The sequence below is a fragment of the Notolabrus celidotus genome, chromosome 9, assembly GCF_009762535.1.
Source record: "Notolabrus celidotus isolate fNotCel1 chromosome 9, fNotCel1.pri, whole genome shotgun sequence".
Lineage (NCBI taxonomy): Eukaryota > Metazoa > Chordata > Actinopteri > Labriformes > Labridae > Notolabrus > Notolabrus celidotus.
Window position 1 is genome coordinate 17,899,961 of NC_048280.1, and position 19,504 is coordinate 17,919,464.

Here is a 19,504-nt window from a genome sequence, read left to right on the forward strand (position 1 = left end):
GACCGAACACAAGCAGCAGCAGCAGCAGCAGCAGCAGCAGCAGCAGCAGCAGCAGCAGCAGCAGCAGCAGCAGCAGCAGCAGCAGCAGCAGCAGCAGCAGCAGCGTGAGGCACGTTTCTCTCTCACGAGCATCAACAGTGAAGAGGAGCAGGATGACAGCGCTGAGTCGCTGAGCCGGAGGAGGAAGTGAGCACGCCATACAGAAAAGGAGCGGGCCAAAGCAGACGTCAGGAGAGAGAGACGGCAAATCCACAGCTACTTTTTTGGGAGTCTCTTTTTTTTACAGTTACACAAACAACCATACGGATTCAGCTGTGACTGTCTTCAGTAATCCAGAGGAGGAGGAAGTTTACCGATAGATCTCAGAGTCGCAGCAGTTTTTTTTAAGACTAAACGTGGTGCAGAAATGTCCTGGTTGTCCCCTGTCCAGTGGGCCAAATGGACATGGTCTGCAGTGACTGGGAATGGGGGGGAGAACGAGGGGCAGCAAGGACCCGAGGATGATGGAGAGGCAAAGTAAGAGGGCTAGGCCACAATGTTTGTGTGTGCATATGAGAGAGAGAGAGAGAGAGAGAGAGAGAGAGAGAGAGAGAGAGGAGAGAGAGAGAGAGAGAGAGAGAGAGAGAGAGAGAGAGAGAGAGAGGAGAGAGAGAGAGAGAGAGGAGAGGAGAGAGAGAGAGAGAGAGAGAGAGAGAGAGAGAGAGAGAGAGAGATTCTGTATTTGCTTCAGTTTTAAAAAGCACAAGATTGACAGTGTGCGGGTGTCTGTGTGAAGATTCCCCTGAGTCATACGGACAGGTGGCTGATGAACCCACGCAGACAAACTGACTGATGCTGTGATATAATGTCAGATTCTTTCCAAAACTGTGTATCAGTGGTTGTGTCATGCTGAAAATAGATTCTTGTTTAATATTGTTTACTTTGTGAAAATACAGACACCCTCTGCAAATCCCTGATTTTGTTGTGCTTCACCCTGTTCCTTTATCTGACTGCAAATTCAGAGGATGTGACCGTTGAGGCCTGTTTTTAAGAGAGTGTGTGTGTGTGTGTGTGTGTGTCATAGTGTGTGAGGGATGTTTGGCACTTGTAAAAAAAAAGTTGCTGAAGTTGGGGGAAGGGGAAAAAAACACTGTTTCTAGAGCTTTTGATTCTTTTGCTGTCCATTTTTAGTTTCTTAGTAACCGTCCAGGATCGCAGCAGCCGTTGGGGCCATCACTGGGACGTGATTCAGTGTCTCTGTGTGTGTGTGTGTCTGTGTGAAGGGTGGGGGGTGCTTTATGTATATTAGGATTAGCTCTGTGTGGCGGTCTTGTATAGAGAGCTGCAGAGTGTGTGAAAGGGTGAGATGGTATCAGAGATGGAGTGTGGTTGGGTGTTGGCACTGAGCGCTCTGCTCCTTGTGTGTTGTTTTTCATTAGAGTGCGGACGTTTTGATGTGCGTTCAAGAGCCTGGGAACGGGTATACACACACACACACAGATGCACACACACAAAACCACATCAACTCTCACTCTCCCCGTCTCCCTTCCTTTCTGTTTCTCCACTGTTTGGAAATAAATTTGGGCTGGCTGTCTAAGCAGCTGACACAGCAGACCAAAAGACTCTGTGTTATGTGTGTACGTGAGTGAATGTGTGTGTATGTGTGTGTCTGTTTGGATGAATGCGTCTGGCTGGTTTCAGTGTGTCCTATTAGAGGGGCAAAGGATGCAGGTGGCCTTGAAGGACTCCACTTCCTCTCCTCTCCCTTCCACTGACTTCCTTTAAAATAAAAGCAGCTTGTTTACTTCGAGCTGCTTTGAACTCGGAAACCTTTTGTTTCAATGTCACTTCAAGAAAACAAGGGATTGATGTTGGAAAGTTGATGCCTGTTTGTTAGAATGAATCACACAGCCACAGCCCTATTGTTATATCATATAGTGAACATTTGAATGCCTCTCTGTTCTCAGAGATAGCAAGCTGCTCTCTGAAAAGCATTCTCACGGCTTCAAATCAGGGAATGCAACCAACCTGGACATTTAAGCTCCTGATAACCTGCCAAACATGCAGCTGTTAATTGATAACATTGACGATTCATTAAGGTCTTTCTCTTTCTCTCCACAGTTCAGACTCAGAGGGGAACTTTGAGACTCCAGAGGCAGAGTCTCCAGGTGTCGTGAAGCTGCTGAGCCAACTGGACATCACCAACCAAACAGGTGAGTTGACTCACATTTACAGAGCCAGTTTTCTGGACAAATCTCTGTGATCAGCACAGAGAGTGAGCTCAGACCATAGACTGTATAAAATATGGCATCTGTATAAAAATGACGTCATCCGTCTGTTCCTGAGCGCTGTTTTGAAACCAATCAACGGCGGCAGCCATATTGGAAATGCAGAACTCAACCAGGCAGAGTGTGACGTGAAGGGGCGGAGTTTGAGCCTCTTAGCCAACAGCTATGTGTTCCCGTCCGGGAGTCAAGTCAGTCATGTCCTTATTTGGGCAAAAACTCTTAATCTTAATATCTTCTGAACCATCGCGTTAGAAAAAAATTAACCCCCCGTACAGTGTGTGCTCATAGAGAAATTAGCTACGTAGAGCCAAGTCGTTTTTTGAACCAGGCTGTAAACATCTTTATTAATGCTGTAAAGATCGTCTTTTTTGAATTGGTGTATATGTGGTTTTCTGTGTTTCTGCAGCCAGCCTCAAGCGGATTCTCAATGTATTGCAGTTTAGAACACTTCCGCATGGGCTTCATAGTTTGAGACCGGAGGTTGCCACTTGGCTCAGACAGCCGTAGCTTTAAGGATAGGATGCTCATCAAAGGATAAAGTTGATTGTATTCATTGGCCTTTGTGTCGTCTCTCATTGGAAGTACCTTTTACTCAGGTTTTCAACAGCAGCTTTCTTCTGTTTGTATGCTGTTCAGCAATTTTTCAGATAGGAAAGAAGAACATATTTCGCTAATCTCCAATCATACCTGAATGTTCAGATTGCTTGAGTCTGAATGTTACCAATTTTTGGAGTGTCTTGTGAATATAAAAAATATGTATAAACAATTTTCTCATGCACAGGGTGGGAACATCAGTGGTTATTATTATTCGTACAGCTATGCTCATAGTTGTAAGTTATAATGGCTATTTGACAATAGTTATTTCACATTGTATAGCTTGATCAGCTGCCTGAAAGACAACAAACAGTAGACACTCAAAGGAAACTCTCGCCTTATTTCAAGTAATGACTACTTAATTTATAAAACAACAGCTACAGCCAGACAGTGGTTAGCGGTAACACCCAGTAACAAGCTAATACGACAGTTAGCTAAGAACAGGCTGACGGCTCACATTCCTGTTGTAGTGATGTATAGAAGTTGAAACATAACATTAGCTGCTGTCTAACTGCAGTTAAGGTGTAATCAAACATGTTATGTAGCTTAAAAATATGGCTTTGTGTCCCACCATATTTTTACTATGAATGTCTATTCTGATGCTGTTTGATCAGGAAACTGACATGGTCAACATTTCAGCTTCCCTTCATTTGATACAACTATAGTCTACTTCCTGGTACACAGAGCATTTACCAGTATCTGAGCTTCATGTTGGAGATAAATATCACATTGTGTTTTTTTTTTTTGCAATAATCCTTTATATAACTCTGTGCATAGAGACTATTTTTTTCTGTTTAGGTCATATAATGATTACACAGGATCAGTTTACTGTTTTCTTTTAAACATGAATTATCAGGAATGTATATGAGCGCTCTCCTGCTGGGCACAGACTTGTAAATGTGCTGATCAGTGGTTAGTGTATGAGCGTGGAGTGTTTGAAGCTTCTGAAAAGGTGCACTGCTGTGTGGTAGAAAGCCCCCTCCCACTCCCCTGCTGTCACCCACAAACACGGACTTCAGTGAATCATCTCTGCACTTCTGTTTGCCAACATGATTCTGACATAAGCTGTGAATACATTATGAGATTGGTCTGCCTGCTTCTGATTGATTGGCTTGTTGATATCGGACATATGGGACACTCGGCTGGTTAATAAAAGACAGATTTATGCGTTATTAATGACCGTAGATAGTCTCCTTTTTATGCTGAAAGAGTCACGTACTCTGAACAATATGTGGGTTACTTTCATAATAAAAGATCAGCTGTGTGGGGAAACTGATATTTATTTTCCCTTTAATTAGCCTCAAACAGCTCAGGGGGGAGTCTGTCTGTTCATGTGAACAACAACAGGCCACAATCTAACTGTACGTACTGTTGAACCCTGACTGAAACATTATACAGCTATTTATCTATCTAATCTACCTGTGTGTCTCTCACTTCCCTCCTGTCTCCTTTTCCTCTTTTTCTTGGGTTGTGAAACTGCTATAAAGCCTGATGTTGTTTTTGTTGCTAGGCCACGTGGTGGTGTGTGCTCTGTTTGACTGGGTGTGGTTGCTCTGCATCTGTTCCTCGTCTTCGAGGGTGTATTTGTGTCTGAAGTACCCAGATTTTGAGCAGACGCTTACACAAACTTGCATTCATTGACTGTATGATGTAACAAATCACACAAAAGCCATCACTCATGACAAATGATGTGAGAAGCTCTTCATTCATGTTGTTTTCATGTTGAGGGGAGAACTATAGGAAGGTAGAGGGTGTTTTAGTTTTATTATCGTTTGTAGCTGTGTGAGTTTTATAGTGTGTGTGGGAGTGTTTTTCAGGAACAGAGAGTCTTGTGTTTTAGCAGCCGTGTGACTCAACTGAGAGCAGCTTGCTGCTGTGGTCGTCAGCTAGCAGTTAACGGGATATGTGAGGACACAGGATGTGAAGTGCTTAGAGAGGAAGCCAGCAGCCATTTTAAGTGTTCTAGCAGAGGATGTAGAGGCCATGGTGTAAAGTTAAAATCCATGAATGGATGATAAAGTCATTATGAAGCAGCAGGATGTGGAATGTTCAGTTTCCTTGATTTAGGGAGGTGACACTTGTGAAAAGAAGATCAGCTCTTAGTTTTTTTTCCTGCAACGTTTCTCACAATAATTTCACAGTTGCTGTTATGATGATAATGAAGATATGATGATATACTTCATTTCAGACCCATAGGTCCATATCAGCACAAAATAATATAAAAGAATAGAAATAAGTAAAATACCTGTCCAGCAAGAAAAAAAAGATCACATAAATACAGTTTACACATTCATTTTGATTAAAACATGAAAAGGGATTTGTTCCAGTGTTTCCAAAAACAAGAAAAATACCAGTGAGGTTCTCTCCTGAGTCCTATTCTTATTTCCAGGAATATACTTCCTGCTAAACAATGCTAAGCCTGAAAAGGGTCCTAAGAAGAAGCCTAGAGAAAATAACCACCCCTTCAGCGTTTTTGTAGAGCTTTGATAGGAAGTTTCAGCTCATTATTTTGCTGGCCAGCCTGCACCTTAAGTAATTAAATAACTCTCAACACTCTTGCAGTGTTTTCTCTTTGCTGCCAAAACGCAGAGGCATACTCCCACAGTTGGGTGTTAAATAAGCAACTCTTAATGTACAGTTTCCTCTGTATCAGTTTAATACGTGACGACATGGCAGTGAGTCCACAACCAGTCTCTGCTGTGCACAGCCTTGTTACATGTTCCCTTACCTTGTCTTCCTTTCCACAGCTCATCCTGATGTTACAAACCACTTCCTTGACAAGAACTCCAACCAGAACATCGGTCCAGTGTCATCCCAAGACGTCGACTCCTTAAACAACCTTACCAGCTCCTCACAAAATGGTAGCAGCTTTGGTTTGGACCAGAACCTCAACCTGACCCTCTGCAGCAAATCTAGTCCTGGTGAGGGTTTCTCTCCATCCAGCTCTCTTCCCCTGCCTCAACCCCAAAGGCCCCCATCGCTGTTGGTCCTCTCTCCGCTTAACAAACCTGATCCTTCAGAAGTGGACGATGAGGCTCCTGTGACGTCTGACTCCAGCCCAGACTCAAACTTGATCCCCACTCATGGCATTTGTGTGGATCCTGATTTGCTTAACGGCAACATGAACTCAAATGCAAAACACAGCCCGATCATCACGTAAGTGAAATAGAAGAGGCTTTACTGCCAGTGACTAATGTGTGTCTTCAAAGGTTCTGTCGGTAGTTGATTATCCCTGCACATCCATCCTTTCTTCATTGTTATATTTACTTGTACTAAGCTCTCTCTTAAGTTCAGTTTCATTAAGTTTGGTTTTCAGTCACAGTTGTTCATGTCATGTTTGCATTACTTCACAAATCCCAAGTTAGGGGAGTTTTTCTATGTACATAGAGAAGCTACATGGTCAAACAGTGCCCCCTTGTGATTTCAATATGGTACAGTTTTCTGAGTGGAAAAACAGTGTATTATATTTTGAGATAATTATATTTTAGATTTAAACATGGTTTAACTTTACTGTATTTAAATATTTTGGAGCTATACCCTTGTTTTGGGCAACATAGTACTTTTCCATGGGTGGTGCTTTTGGACTACATTTGTAACAGGTGATTTCTCCCTACAGTTTATTCTGTTAACAACTGCAATCCAGTCCCAATCTGTTGGATGGTTTGCCCATCGCTTCGTCAGTGTGATGACTGACTTGATTAACCACCACAAGTATTTTAGATATTTATCTGAACCATACGTTTTCTAGATTAATTATGTTAAAAATGGGAAGTTAATATTTATCCAAAGATTTTATTTTTTTTGTCATTCAGCTTTTTATTGCATTTTTTCAGTATTTCTTTGTTCACCACAAGTTAACAAATTATTATAAGTTATACAAAACCAACAAAGAGAAAAATAAAAAAATACAAAAATGATATTAAATAAAGACATAATAGTAATAAAGTGTACAAACAAAAAAGAAGATAAACAGAAGAAACAGGGTAAATAAACAAAGAGTGTAAATAAAGAGAAAGAGAAAAAAGAGAGCATTCCCATTCCTCTTGGTGATGTTTAGAGGTTAACATGTAAAGTATTTAATTTCACAAACTTTTCATAATCATACATGACGTTCATTAGACATCGAGGGCAGACTAATTGCACATCAAATACCAACATAGTCACCTTCTCCAATCATTTCCAGATATCCAAAGTATTTTTGTTATTCAATGTGAATATATATATAGTCATCTTCTACTACTATTTAGTTTATGAGTTTCTCGAAGGTTTTTATTTTTCCTGTCAATCCTCAAACTGTCCCGCTCTACATTTGACCTTTTCATTCCCTTCACTTTAATAACTCTACCCTCACCTTGTGTTAAACTTAACCCATCCTCTCCTGTGTCTTTCCTTCCCGTTCCTTCCAAACCTGTCATTGTGTTTTCCTTCTCTCTGTGTGGCATCAGGACTGCTGAGCAAGTCCATTTCCTCTGTGTTCTGTTGTAAGTACTGTGTGCCATGCGTGTGTTTTAAGCTTTAGCTCTTGCTTCTCTTAAATAAGTCACAGTCTGGGCCCACTCCACAGCCTGAAGTGTCATCCATTTGACCTAAATTTAAAAAAAGTCAGTTTATAAAGTAAAGAGAGTTTTAACCTGTGATCCTGTGTGATTTGGCGACAATTTTTCATTATTATTTCAGTAATTTGCTCGATCTTCACTGTATTCTTTATTCATTAATCAGCTTTTTCTTCTTTGTGATTCTGCACTTTTAGCAGAGCATGCAACGCACACACAGCAGAGCAATGAGGTGTGACTGTCATCAATGCCTTTCATCAATACACCGGCCCATGCTTGCAACATCCAGACAGATATTGATCTGAATTGTAATGACATTGATTTTGTTATTGACCTTTCTCAGGAACTCTTGTAAAGTTCAGCCAAATCAGCACATGCAGAAGGACCTCAGCGGACAGGTTAGGAATTATAATGGGATTTCTGATCATTGATCTCAAGTGGAGGTGTTACTGGATTTATTTTTATAACCAGTTATTTGATATTACTTGTTTTTCAAAGGATGAGCATCACAGAGACCACGCCACAGATGAAGAGAAGTTGGCGAGCAGCGTAGGTGTCAAACCAGACAAGGACGAAAGCAGTGAGTACAAGAATCAGTGAAGATTGATTTTAATGTTATTCACATGTCTGCATGCTTGAGGCACACACTGATACAGGAATGGATCACTGATTATTCCGTGCAGCGTGGGCCTCTGATGTACACAGCTCAGATGTTAAAGTTTGACATCATGCTTTAGCTTCCCTGGATCAATACTGGACAGGGAGCCTTTTATACTGCCTTCCTTGCGAAACAGTAATTATTAACATGGAGTTTCACAAACACCATGACAGCAGAGTCGTTCAGAGCTGAGGTCCAGTGAGTTTGCTCTATTGTGCCTTCTTGTGATCTGAATGTTTGTGTATTTACACCAAAACAGCTCTTCCTCACAGGTGCCTTCAGGCTGCATGTGACTCAGCTAGAGTTACTGTCTGAATCACATGCTTCATAACAGTGAATCACTGCATTCAGTGCAGTAGCCTGTAGTGTTATGGTTCCTGAAGGCATATACTGTATGTATATATATATATATATATATATATATATAGATATATATATATAATATATATATATTATATATATGTTTTTTGGGAGGAGGAGGATTTGTGTCCACACATGGAAATTAGAAAGGCATACATAACTGATATTTGTATAAATTTGAAACAATGAATAAACAAAGAAATGTGTAATTGTGAGATGAATATTCAAAAAAAATATTTTATTTTCATCTTTACTATTCATAGATGCTCATTGAGTCCTAATTATTGTGAAAAAAGATAGAATTAGAAAGAAAATATTTCCTGATAACACTTTAATTAACCACATGAAGCAAGGCAAGGCAAGACAGCTTTATTTGTATAGCGCATTTCATACAGGAGGGCAACTCAATGTGCTTTACGTTATACCATTAAAAGCATTGGTAACATTCAGACAAGCATAAAGAACATAATTAAAATGACAAATATAATGACACATAGAAAGAAAAGGAAAATTAGAATATATAGAAAATTACATTAAAATTTGCATTTAAAGCGAGGTTAAAATAAGCTAAGTTAGACATATGAAAAAAAAGTTTTTATTTATGGCAGAAACATTAACTTTTTTCCTCTGATGTGATGAATCAGGGACTTTGATGTATCTTCAATAGTATTATATGTCCATGGGAAATCCGTTTTGTTTTAAAACGTATTAAAACTTGTCACCCTCATCTTTTTAAAACATGTCATGCTTTCTTCTGTTTCCAGACTGCCATGAGGCATCACAACCTGAGGACTCAGGACTGCTGCTCCGCGGTGAGTAAACATATCATCTATCATGAAGGTTGTACACAGATGCATGTCTTCCATCATGTTTAAGCTCCTTTATCAAGAACAGTAAAAGCAGCTGTGATTGGGTGTGAGCTTGCAGTGACCACCAGGTGGAGATGAAGCACTGATTTGTACCACTACGTTCTCTGTCACCATCAGAGCAGCTCTGACAAGTCCCAACATGTTCTGTCATTATATTTCACTTGTTACTGAGACATTTTAAGCAGCATGTACTTATTGAGTTTTGATTTTAACTGTATTAATTACATAATAATGTTTTTAGTATACTGTATTACCATTGATTAGTTTAAGAATCACCTATAAAGCTGTAGCATATTAGCCTGCATGACATGACGGCTGTACTGTTCTGCAAAGCAGCAGGAGGTACTTTGTGTTCACAGGGTTATTAATGTACTCAAGTGACAGATGGATTTAGATTAGCTTCGAGTGATTAAAACATGACTGACATAATCCATGGAAAGACAAGCTGAGAGAGAGGATGAGAAACAAGGGGAGTAGAAGGATTGAGATTGTCACCTCACTGTAAGGCAATGGGCTTATGGGGCTATAGAATGTAACTAAGAGCAGTATAATAGTCATAATAATATTAATATGTTTTCAAAGAACCTCAAAACAGAGATCAGCGGTCGGGGAAAGAACAGGAATACAGCGACACAGAGAGAGAGGGAATTTAAGTATGTCCAGCCTAAACAAGTCTAACAACTTTAAGTGAAGAATAATCCTGCTGCATTAGTGTGGTATGTCTCAGACTTTTATAGTTGTACTAAGACAAAACTATGTAAATATTAAGTCTTCAAGTAAAATTAGAATCTTTTGATGTGGTATGAATCTGGTTCAGAGTTGCAATCCAAAAAAGAATTATTTGTGGTTCATCAGAGAAATCATTTCACTTTTAAGCACACTTAAGACACTTTGTAAGGCACACTTTTTTAAGACAGGAAGAGCATTTGTAGAAGTGAGGCCTTTAATCAATTTGATATTTACTTGGTAAAAATATAAAAAGACACATTATTTTTATTTCTATAATTCCCTGAAAAGTATGTATGGTTGCCTTGGATTATATACTGACTGTGTTTGAAAGATGTAGGTTCAAATAACATATTTTCCATCCTTAGCAGTTTGAGGATCCGTGCAAGCTGAAGAACAAGTCAGGGGGAACTGAAATGCAGAAAACAGGAAGTCAAGTTCGGATTCCATCTGCATCAGTGAGGCAGAAAAACAGGCTGTTCTCACCCTCAATTAGAGAGGAGGTACAACATAAATCACACTGATCCAACATGAAGTATGTCATCAGCTTGTTTTGTTTTCCCCTCAGTGGAGTGCGTTAGTGTTTACCAAGGTTTTCTTTGAGTTTTGTTCACCATAGTCATCTCCTTCTTTAGATCATCACTAAGGAGGTGGAGGCCAATGACTGGAAGAAAAAGTGTGAGAGCAGCAGACAGAAGTCACTGAGATGAGGTCAGAGAACAGATGCTTCATGTGTATTAACCTAATCAAAAAAGTCAAGATTTTCCACTTTCTGGTCTTTTAGAATAACAAGAGTTTGGGGTTTTAACTGTAATACAAAAAGTAATCAAAACCCATCAATCTATCATGAGATTAATTAAGAATGATTATATGCTTTGTTTGATTACAGGAAAATTGTTGCAGAATATGAAAAGACAATCGCTCAGATGATTGGTGAGTTGTAATTTACCACAACATTTTAACTATGCAATCATATGTGCAGATCTGAGCCATGTCTTTAATGTAATGATACATTTTACTAGCTGCCTAATTTTGAGTGTCATAAAAACTGTTTTTTTTTTAACTCAACTCTCTGATTATGTGGCAGATGCAATGATTTTTGCAGTCACCTTTATCAGACGTAATTCACGGAGAGATTCAATCATACTAAACTATCTTCTTTTGTCTTTCAGAGGACGAGCAGCGCCACAACGCGAGTTCCAGAAGGCTTTGCAGGCTGTCATTGCAGAGAAGGACGCTGCCCTTTCAGACCTGAACTCAGTGGAGCGCTCTCTCTCTGACGTGTTTCGGCGTTATGAAAACATGAAGAGCACCCTGGAGGGTTTTAAGAAAGTAAGGAGTCATAAGACACATTCATGTCTTGGTAATTATTCAAAAAAAGTGTCAGTGTCATGCTGTGAGCTCAAGCCATCAGCTAACAGTTGCAGAAGTTGTGAGGGGATTGAGGTCAGAGTAAGGTTGAAAGTATCCAGTGATTAGGGGCTGTGGTTGCCAAGCGGTCGGAGCAGCTCTAATTTATATTAAAGAAATTAATCTCTCAATCAGTTAATAGAGATTTATTTAATTGATTAAATGATGCAGAAAAAACTCAACTGAAGCAGTTTCAACCCTAAATTTTGACCAGGGTTGACCTACATTTGGTTAAAAGCACCAGCTTGTGTGCATACAAAAAGCTGTGGTGTTTAAACTGGGCAGCTGCCAGTAGACAATTACTGCAGTTTCAAGACTTAAATATTAAGAACACCCTACTTTCGAAGAAAAAATACCATAAATAACAGAAGTGTTTTTCTTTCCTCTAACAGAACGAAGAGGTGCTTAAGAAGTGTGCTCAGGAGTATCTGGCCAGAGTCAAGCAGGAGGAGCAAAGATACCAGACACTGAAACTGCATGCTGAGGAGAAATTAGACAAGTATGTAATCACTGAAAGGAAATAACCCTTTTCTGTCTAGTTGACTTCAAAGTTAAATACTTGAACAGGGTTATGTATTTATATCTGTTAATTTCACTTATTTGTTGCATCTCTCAGAGCCAATGAGGACATCGCTCAGGTGCGTGCAAAGGCCGGCTCGGAGAACATGGCACTGACCGCCAGTCTGAGGAAAGAACAGATGAAGAACGAGTCTCTGGAACAATCTCTGCTGCAGAAGGTAATGGGCATCATTTTCCAGCATGCCTGCCTTACATGAAACTTCAGTATGCAGTTATACTTTTAATTAAATTGAGATGTATTCAATGTGCTTCTTTGTCCTTTGTTTTGTCGTTACAGAATCAAGAGATGGAGGAACTCACAAAGATCTGCGATGAGCTGATTGCCAAAATGGGGGAAAATAGACTGAGAGACACTTTTTAGGTATCAGCTCTTTCAGTCCCTCCAGTCCTTTTCAACAGTGACACCCTGTGCATGTCCCCCTAGCAGAGGTGCCGCTCTCATATCCTCTGACATCCTGCATCAGAGACAGCTCGTGTACAGATGTCAAAAGTAACTTCCTGTGTACTAAAATTGCACTACTTATGACCAGAATCAAGAAGATTCTTTACATACCAACTATTGTTTAAGATGGGACCCTGCTCAGTGTTTATGGTTGTGTTGTTTGTCTGCATTTCTGGCCATAATGAGGCCATCTGGACCTCCTGTGCTTCCGTCCATCGTACCAGTGTACAACAACCTGCTTGTGACTCAACTTAAATTCCCACCAGCTTAACAGCTAATTTGCCAGCAGCTCCGCGTGCTGGATGACATCATTCAGGCAGGGGTTGTTTTGGAGCTACATTAAGGCGTACAGTTTGTTATGATGAGCTTTGACAAGGATTGTTTTGAAGTAACAATCTAGTAAATGTATATTTTGAAGAAGTAAATACTCTAAATATGGAAAGCTCAGGGGTGTTTTGTTGCTCAACAAGAGGTCAAATCAAGCTGTTCAAGAGCTGGAGGGAAGGATTTAGGGTTGTTAAAGGAAACATGGTTGTCCTTAGTTTGAGGCCTTAGATTGTTCAGCAGTAACACTGAAGCCAGACTGAGTCTGGACCAGGTGTCAGTAAAACTTCAGATAATTCACAGCTTTACATACTTAAAGTTTGCACAGAGAAACAGCCACATTGAAGTATAATAACCTGACAATCACGGACTTAGCTGTGACTGTACCAGCTTTGTCTAATTGTGTTGTTTGAGCCACAAAATCAGAGATCACTCATACTAAAGTAGACAGAGAAAAGTCAACACTAAATGCTCACTCTTTTGCCAAGTTTCCAGACAGTGAGTCTAGATTAAATTTAAGATGTTTAAACTATTTTAAGTTCTGCAAGTGCTGCATAATTCAGTAGTTTTTATTCAGTTTTTTCAAATCATCACTGTCACAGACTGAGAGGAAAAACAAAGTGACGGCTTTGTTAGAGATTCTATGATTTTCTTTAATGTGTTTCCGGCACAGCCAGTGCTTTTCTTCAAAATATCTGTTTCTTTGCATGTTATTTTTTTATTGCTTCACATTTATAAGGTAGCAGATTCAGCAGTAGACCTTGCTGATGATGTCGACTCAGAAACCAGGGTTCTGAAAGGTTTCAGAACTAGTACCTGTGTGTTACCTGAGTTATTACTCTGGTTGATGAAAAAACAAAATAACATACATTCTATTTTATAAAGACTGAACTTTCTTTAACAAGTAGCAAAGGAGCGTGAAGTTCCTGCAACCTTGAGATTTCAATCAGGATATGTGTGGTCAAAGAAGCTGAGAGAATCTGGGAGAGGATTTAGTTTCAATTTTTGGCTCTTTCAGTTGTCAGCACTCAGTCCTTTGGAGTCTGGGACAATTTGAACAAAGTTTGTTTGATGCCCAGTCTCCTAAGCACCTTGTACATCCTCCTAAAAATCCAACCCACTTGTGTGCCACAGTTCATATTTGTGCCATTCTAATCTCATGCTCCATCTTGTTACACAGCTGCTTAGTCTTTGTCTTATGAAATACTGTTTACCACTTCAGTCCCTTTCTTTGATTACTGTTTTGTACTGTATATGTATATTTAAAGCAGAGATACAGACAGAAAGCAAGAGTGTGTGTACATTTGCTTGAATAAAATTAGATATAATTTCTGTATTGTCAGTTTTTCTTATTTAATTCCTTGTGTTTTCACAGTTTCCTTTGTGCTGTTTGTTCACTGTGTGTGATGACTTCAGCTTCAGTACTGCTCATCAGGACACTCAGTGCTTACATCTAAATAAGCCAACTTACACACACACTCACAAATTATCTGCGAGTGAATCAAAGCTGGGGCGCTATATTTTTTGCCAGCATCACCTCTATTGAACCTACATTAAAGAACTTCAGACTTCAGACGATCAGTGTGTGTGTTGCAGAGACTTCAAAGTGATATTTCTGTTTACAACAGGATCAATAGCTTTAGAACGCTGAATTTTTACAGTCCCCCTATCTAAGGTCACTTTTTAAGTCCATTACCACAGGTTGCTGGCTGTGCACCATAGATGGAGATTATAGACATAAGACTTTAATACCCCCACACACCTTGCCATGCAGAAAACCCTCCACCTCTACCTCCGCCCCTGTGTCCCCTCCATCAGATCACCTTTCAATCTCCACTCTTTCTCTGGACTGTTAAAAACACGGTGAACCTAAAGCCATGAAGACTGCCCTCGCCCTACTGCTGGTCATCTCACTGGCATGTCACAGTAAGTTCATACCAAACCTGGGTTTCAGGGTTCTTATTAGTTTTGGGTTGAGGGGATTAATTTGTTTAGCAACTGGCAGATTTATTGCCGAGAGTTTACGTACGCTCTGTGAGACAAAGCAATCAGCGATGTTTTCTGTTGTAAAGTCTTGTTGTAAAGATGAAGTAAACGGTTCATCAAATTGCTTTGTTGGCCAAACAAACTGTTCAAAACCTAAAGCTTTAAAATGACCAAAAATACCAAATTCTTACATCGAAGAAGCTAGAACCAGCTAATGTTTGACATTCTTTCAAAAATCGGCTAAATAATTCAGAGATTGTTACATTATTTGGCTAGATTCTATTTTCTGTCTTGTTTGGACTAAACTTTAATTTGACTGATAAGTAGATTTTTTTTTAGCTGCTCTTTTTTGAATGATGTAATCATTAACCTTGTTGGAAAACAATCACATCAGTGAAAAGTCTTATTCAAACAAGTTTGGTAGTGTACAAATGTGTCAGGCTCATTCATAAATGTGTCAAGGGGACAGACAGCCATTATTACTCCTTACTAAATTAGGTTAAGGTTAAGCTTGTGTGTCTGTCTGCCGACACCCCCCCTGTGGATACACATGCTTATAGGTGTTCTATCCTGTTCTACCTGTGAAGGCCACTCCCTCAAATGTTACTCCTGTGTGGGGATGAACGAGGAAGACTGCAACCGACAAGGCTCAGCCACCTGCCCACACCATGCTGACGCCTGCTCCACCATCACAGGAGCCAGTGAGTACACACCCAATAACACACACACAATAACACACAATCACAATAACACACACACACACAATAACACACACTCACAATAACACACACACACACACACACACACACACACCAGACACGCACACACAACACACACACACACACAACACACACACACGCACACACACAACACACACACACACACACACACACACACACACACCACACACACACCACACACACACACAATAACACACAAACAATAACACACACAGGGAAACATGCAATACATGTATGAGCTAGTTAATATTGTAAAAGCTTCACCAGAGGGCAGCATTGTACCTATGAACAAGTGTTTGCTTGCAATTGTAGTTGAAGAACTGCTACTGTCATATCAACAGAAGAAGAGCTTTTAATTTGAATTTGTAAACAATAATGTAGGAATTACTACCATGAGTCCAAAAAAGTTGTGGACGATAATGAAAATGTTGATTGAAAACAAATTGTGATGGTTGGGACATTTTTTTTAAATAGTGCAAAGACCACATTGTTAAAACTGAACATTTTAATGAATAATATGCTACGCTCATTTCAAATTTGCAGCAGGAAAAAGTTGGTTTAAAAGGTTGAGACAGGGAAAGTTGAATCAGGGAAACACTGAAGATGTGTGTAATGTTAAAAAAAAGCATTCCAGAGAGGCAGAGGTCTCTCAAAAGTAAAAATGGGAGGAGGTATACTACTTTGTGAGAGGACTGCATGAGCAAATAGTTCAGCAATATCCCTCAGTGTAAAATGTCTGACAAATCAAATTGTGAAATATATTTTGGAAATCATGGACACTACGCCCTATGCTGTAAAGGGGGGAGGGACCACCCTGCTTATTATCTGCTCACAGTTCAAAAGCCAGCATCCCTGATGATATGGGGATGCATAAATGCCCATGGCGTTGGGAGCTTACACATCTGAGAAGGCACCATTAATCCTGAACAATATATACAGGTTGTGGAGCAACATATGCCGTCATCCAGACAATGGCTTTTTTCAGGGACTACCTTGCATATTTCAAACCAATGTCAAACCACATTCTGTAAGTAGTACAACAGCATAGCTAAGTAGTAGTAGAGTCTGGGTGCTGAACTGGCCTGTCTGCAGTCCTGAGTTGTCACCCAATAAAACATTTGGCACAACATTTAACGGAAAAAACATGACAAAAGAGACCCTGAACTGTTGAGCAGAAGAAATCCATTACCAGGCAAGAGTAGGACAACATGTCACTTTTAAAACTCCAGAAACTGGTCCCCACAGTTTCCAAATGTTCATTTGAGCGTTGTTAAAAGAAGAGGTGATGCAACACTATGGAAACATGTCCCTGTCCGAACATCTTTTTACACCTTTATTTCTAGAGGAGAGGGCAGTGCATAGGGTAAGAAACTGGGAGAGAGTGGGGGATAATGACATGCAGGAAAGGGGCCGCTGGCTGGAAACGAACCCAATCCCTTCCGCAATATGGGCACACAACTAAACATAGGCTAAATCCACACCCCTGTCCTGACTTTTTCAAACCTGCTGGCGCTGGACTTTAAAAAGTACATATATTAAAACAATAAACATTTTCAGATTCAACATTTCATACGTTGTCTTTGCACAATTTTCCATTTAATATAGGGTTTAAATGATTTGCAAACCATCAAATTCAATTTTTATTAACATGTTACAGTGTCCCAACTTTTTTGGGTTGTAATGTAATTGTTAATGTAAAAGGATGTTTATGTGTGTGTGTGTTCTCAATATTAGTTTATATCAGTTCAATAATTACATTTTTATTGATATGGCATATAGCATATGTCTCACTATACACAAAGAGCAGGTCCAGACCATACTCTTCGATATTTTATTTAAGAGGCCCAACAATAATCGATTAATGAGTGAGTACTTAGCAGCAGTGGCAAAGAGAAACTTCCTCAAACAGGCAGAAAACTCAAGCAGAACCAGACTCATTGGTGAACATCCATCTGAGATGACTGGATGAGAAAGTAGGATAGAGGGAGAGAGACAAAAAAAAACTATTGACAATGTTTTAAAATGTATTCTTACAATAGTGACATAAAATTATTAATATTAGCTATGTAACAATTTTAAAATGATGAGTATGAAAGATAAGAATAATCATTGCATTGAGGTCAGGCAGGTTCACAACAGCAGACAGTCCACGCCACCACGTAACACGTGTGTGTTATTGTGTGTGTGTGTGTGTGTGTGTGTGTGTGTGTGTGTGTGTGTGTGTGTGTGTGTGAGAGTGTGTGTCTGTGTCTGTCTGTGTGTGTGCCTGTCTGTGTGTGAGTTTATGATGAAGTTGACAGGGTTCACAGCGTCACACTACCTCTCCCTCTCTGTCTTTGTTTCAGACACTGTGATGAAGTCATGTACCTACAAGTCTTTCTGCGACAAGGCTCAGGGTGAAAGTCCCGGAGCCAAACTGCAGTGTTGTTTCAGTGACGGCTGTAATGGACCCTCCAGGAACAACAACAACCCCTGGGCTCACTACCGCAACAGTTCGGGAGCCCTGTCCTCAAGCACCATCCTGCTGATCACGGCCCTGCTGCTGCGTGTGGCCCTCAGTCATCTGTAAAAAAAAAAACTCCGCTTTTGTGTCTCCTTCATAGATCTATCATGTCATCCTCTTCTTTTAATAATTTAAAAGGAGAAGAGATCAATCCATACACCCTCACCTTTATTTTTGGTCCAGAGATTATTAGTCCCACAGAATATCTGAGCTTTAAAACCATGTCTCTGTAACTTGTGGTGCTGTAGACGTGTCTAAAAGATCAAAACTTTTTTTCAGTCTTTAGATTGTTTTGTTTTTTCATTTTCATGAAATGGAATGATAACCTCATAATAGAGAGTGTTACATCCTTGATCAGGGGGATATTAAGCTGTACAACAACTTGAACCAGACAGTTTGCGTAGTGAACAGACACATACTTAATGAATAACACCTACTCATTGTTTTTCTTTTGTAGCTGGTGGGACTCATGTGGTTAGGGGAAGGGTAAAGATGTCTCAGTGGGTTGTTAGTGCACAGTTTGCTTGATGCCATAGAAGCACAGCCTGTGCTGAAATAGAATAATTTAATTTAGGTTAATCATTGAGTTGATCATTGAGTTAATCATTAACTCAATCTGAAGAGAAGTTATAAAAACCTCACTGATAAGAGCTTGTTTAGTTCATGAATGGCTAGTTTTTGTGTGTTTAAGCTTGTCTAAATAAAGATATAATCACACCCTTATTTTATGTGACTGCAGTGTGTGGGTGACATCACCTTGTTTTGACATTTAACACCCTACACATGACCTTAAAAGACATTAAAAAGACATTTATGAGACAGCGGAGGAAGACTGAAACGTCTATGATTTTTAGCATAACTTCAGGGCTTCCTATTACAAACTGTATACATCAAACCTTGTGCGTTTGCTGCATGACATTAAAAACTGAGTATGTTTCCCTCCTCAGTCAGGTCATATGATATGCAACCACTTCCTCTTAACAGGAGACCACACATTTTACAAAAAAAGCAGAATTGCTACTTTTAAAGCAAATTCACATTTCAGCACTTACAGATTCGAGAATCCCAGCACCAAATAAGATTGTGTGTAAAATGTATTAAATCTTAATAAGTAGGCACAGGTAGTTGTAAGCAGTAGGGATCAGTTCATCCTCAATGCTGTGTTTCTGTCTCAGGAGTTTCATCAGAGGACTCAAACTGTGATCACTTTTGTGTGAAGATAAGTCAAAACCGAAGCACTGTAAAGCAAGATATACAGACTGTTGTGCATTATAAGGTTAAATAGTTTACATGGAAGTATTCTAATTTCAACAAAACAACCTCTGTCTGGTGCTGACATTGCTGCCGTGCAGGTTAGAATTGTGTATAAAAGATCAAAATAAAATCAGAAAGTAAGATGTGTGGTTGAAGTTTAAACTCTGGTGTCATCAGTTAACGTGAAAGTTTAAACACTCACAAGTCTAACAGGATTGAAACTCTCTATAAAGGAACAT

The 19,504-nt window shown here is 39.7% G+C and overlaps 2 protein-coding genes across 2 annotated transcripts; both read left to right on the forward strand.

Moving 5' to 3' along the window:
- The first annotated feature begins 55 nt into the window (after window positions 1-55).
- Window positions 56-14,114, forward strand: LOC117819377 (transforming acidic coiled-coil-containing protein 1-like). Its single transcript, XM_034692691.1, is given in 17 exon segments — window positions 56-516; window positions 2,101-2,192; window positions 5,609-6,017; window positions 7,758-7,812; window positions 7,913-7,994; window positions 9,197-9,228; window positions 9,230-9,244; window positions 10,396-10,465; window positions 10,468-10,562; window positions 10,663-10,717; window positions 10,720-10,738; window positions 10,917-10,960; window positions 11,200-11,223; window positions 11,226-11,359; window positions 11,830-11,936; window positions 12,054-12,174; window positions 12,294-14,114. Coding segments are annotated over 17 exon segments (1,548 nt in total). The 5' UTR covers window positions 56-406; the 3' UTR covers window positions 12,378-14,114.
- Window positions 14,115-15,213: 1,099 nt separating this feature from the next.
- On the forward strand, window positions 15,214-18,804 carry si:ch211-113d22.2 (CD59 glycoprotein). The gene is made up of 2 exons (XM_034692690.1): window positions 15,214-15,469; window positions 17,854-18,804. Exons 1-2 carry the CDS (start codon window positions 15,319-15,321, stop codon window positions 18,075-18,077), a joined length of 375 nt encoding a protein of 124 aa, XP_034548581.1. The 5' UTR covers window positions 15,214-15,318; the 3' UTR covers window positions 18,078-18,804.
- The last annotated feature ends 700 nt before the right edge of the window (window positions 18,805-19,504 follow it).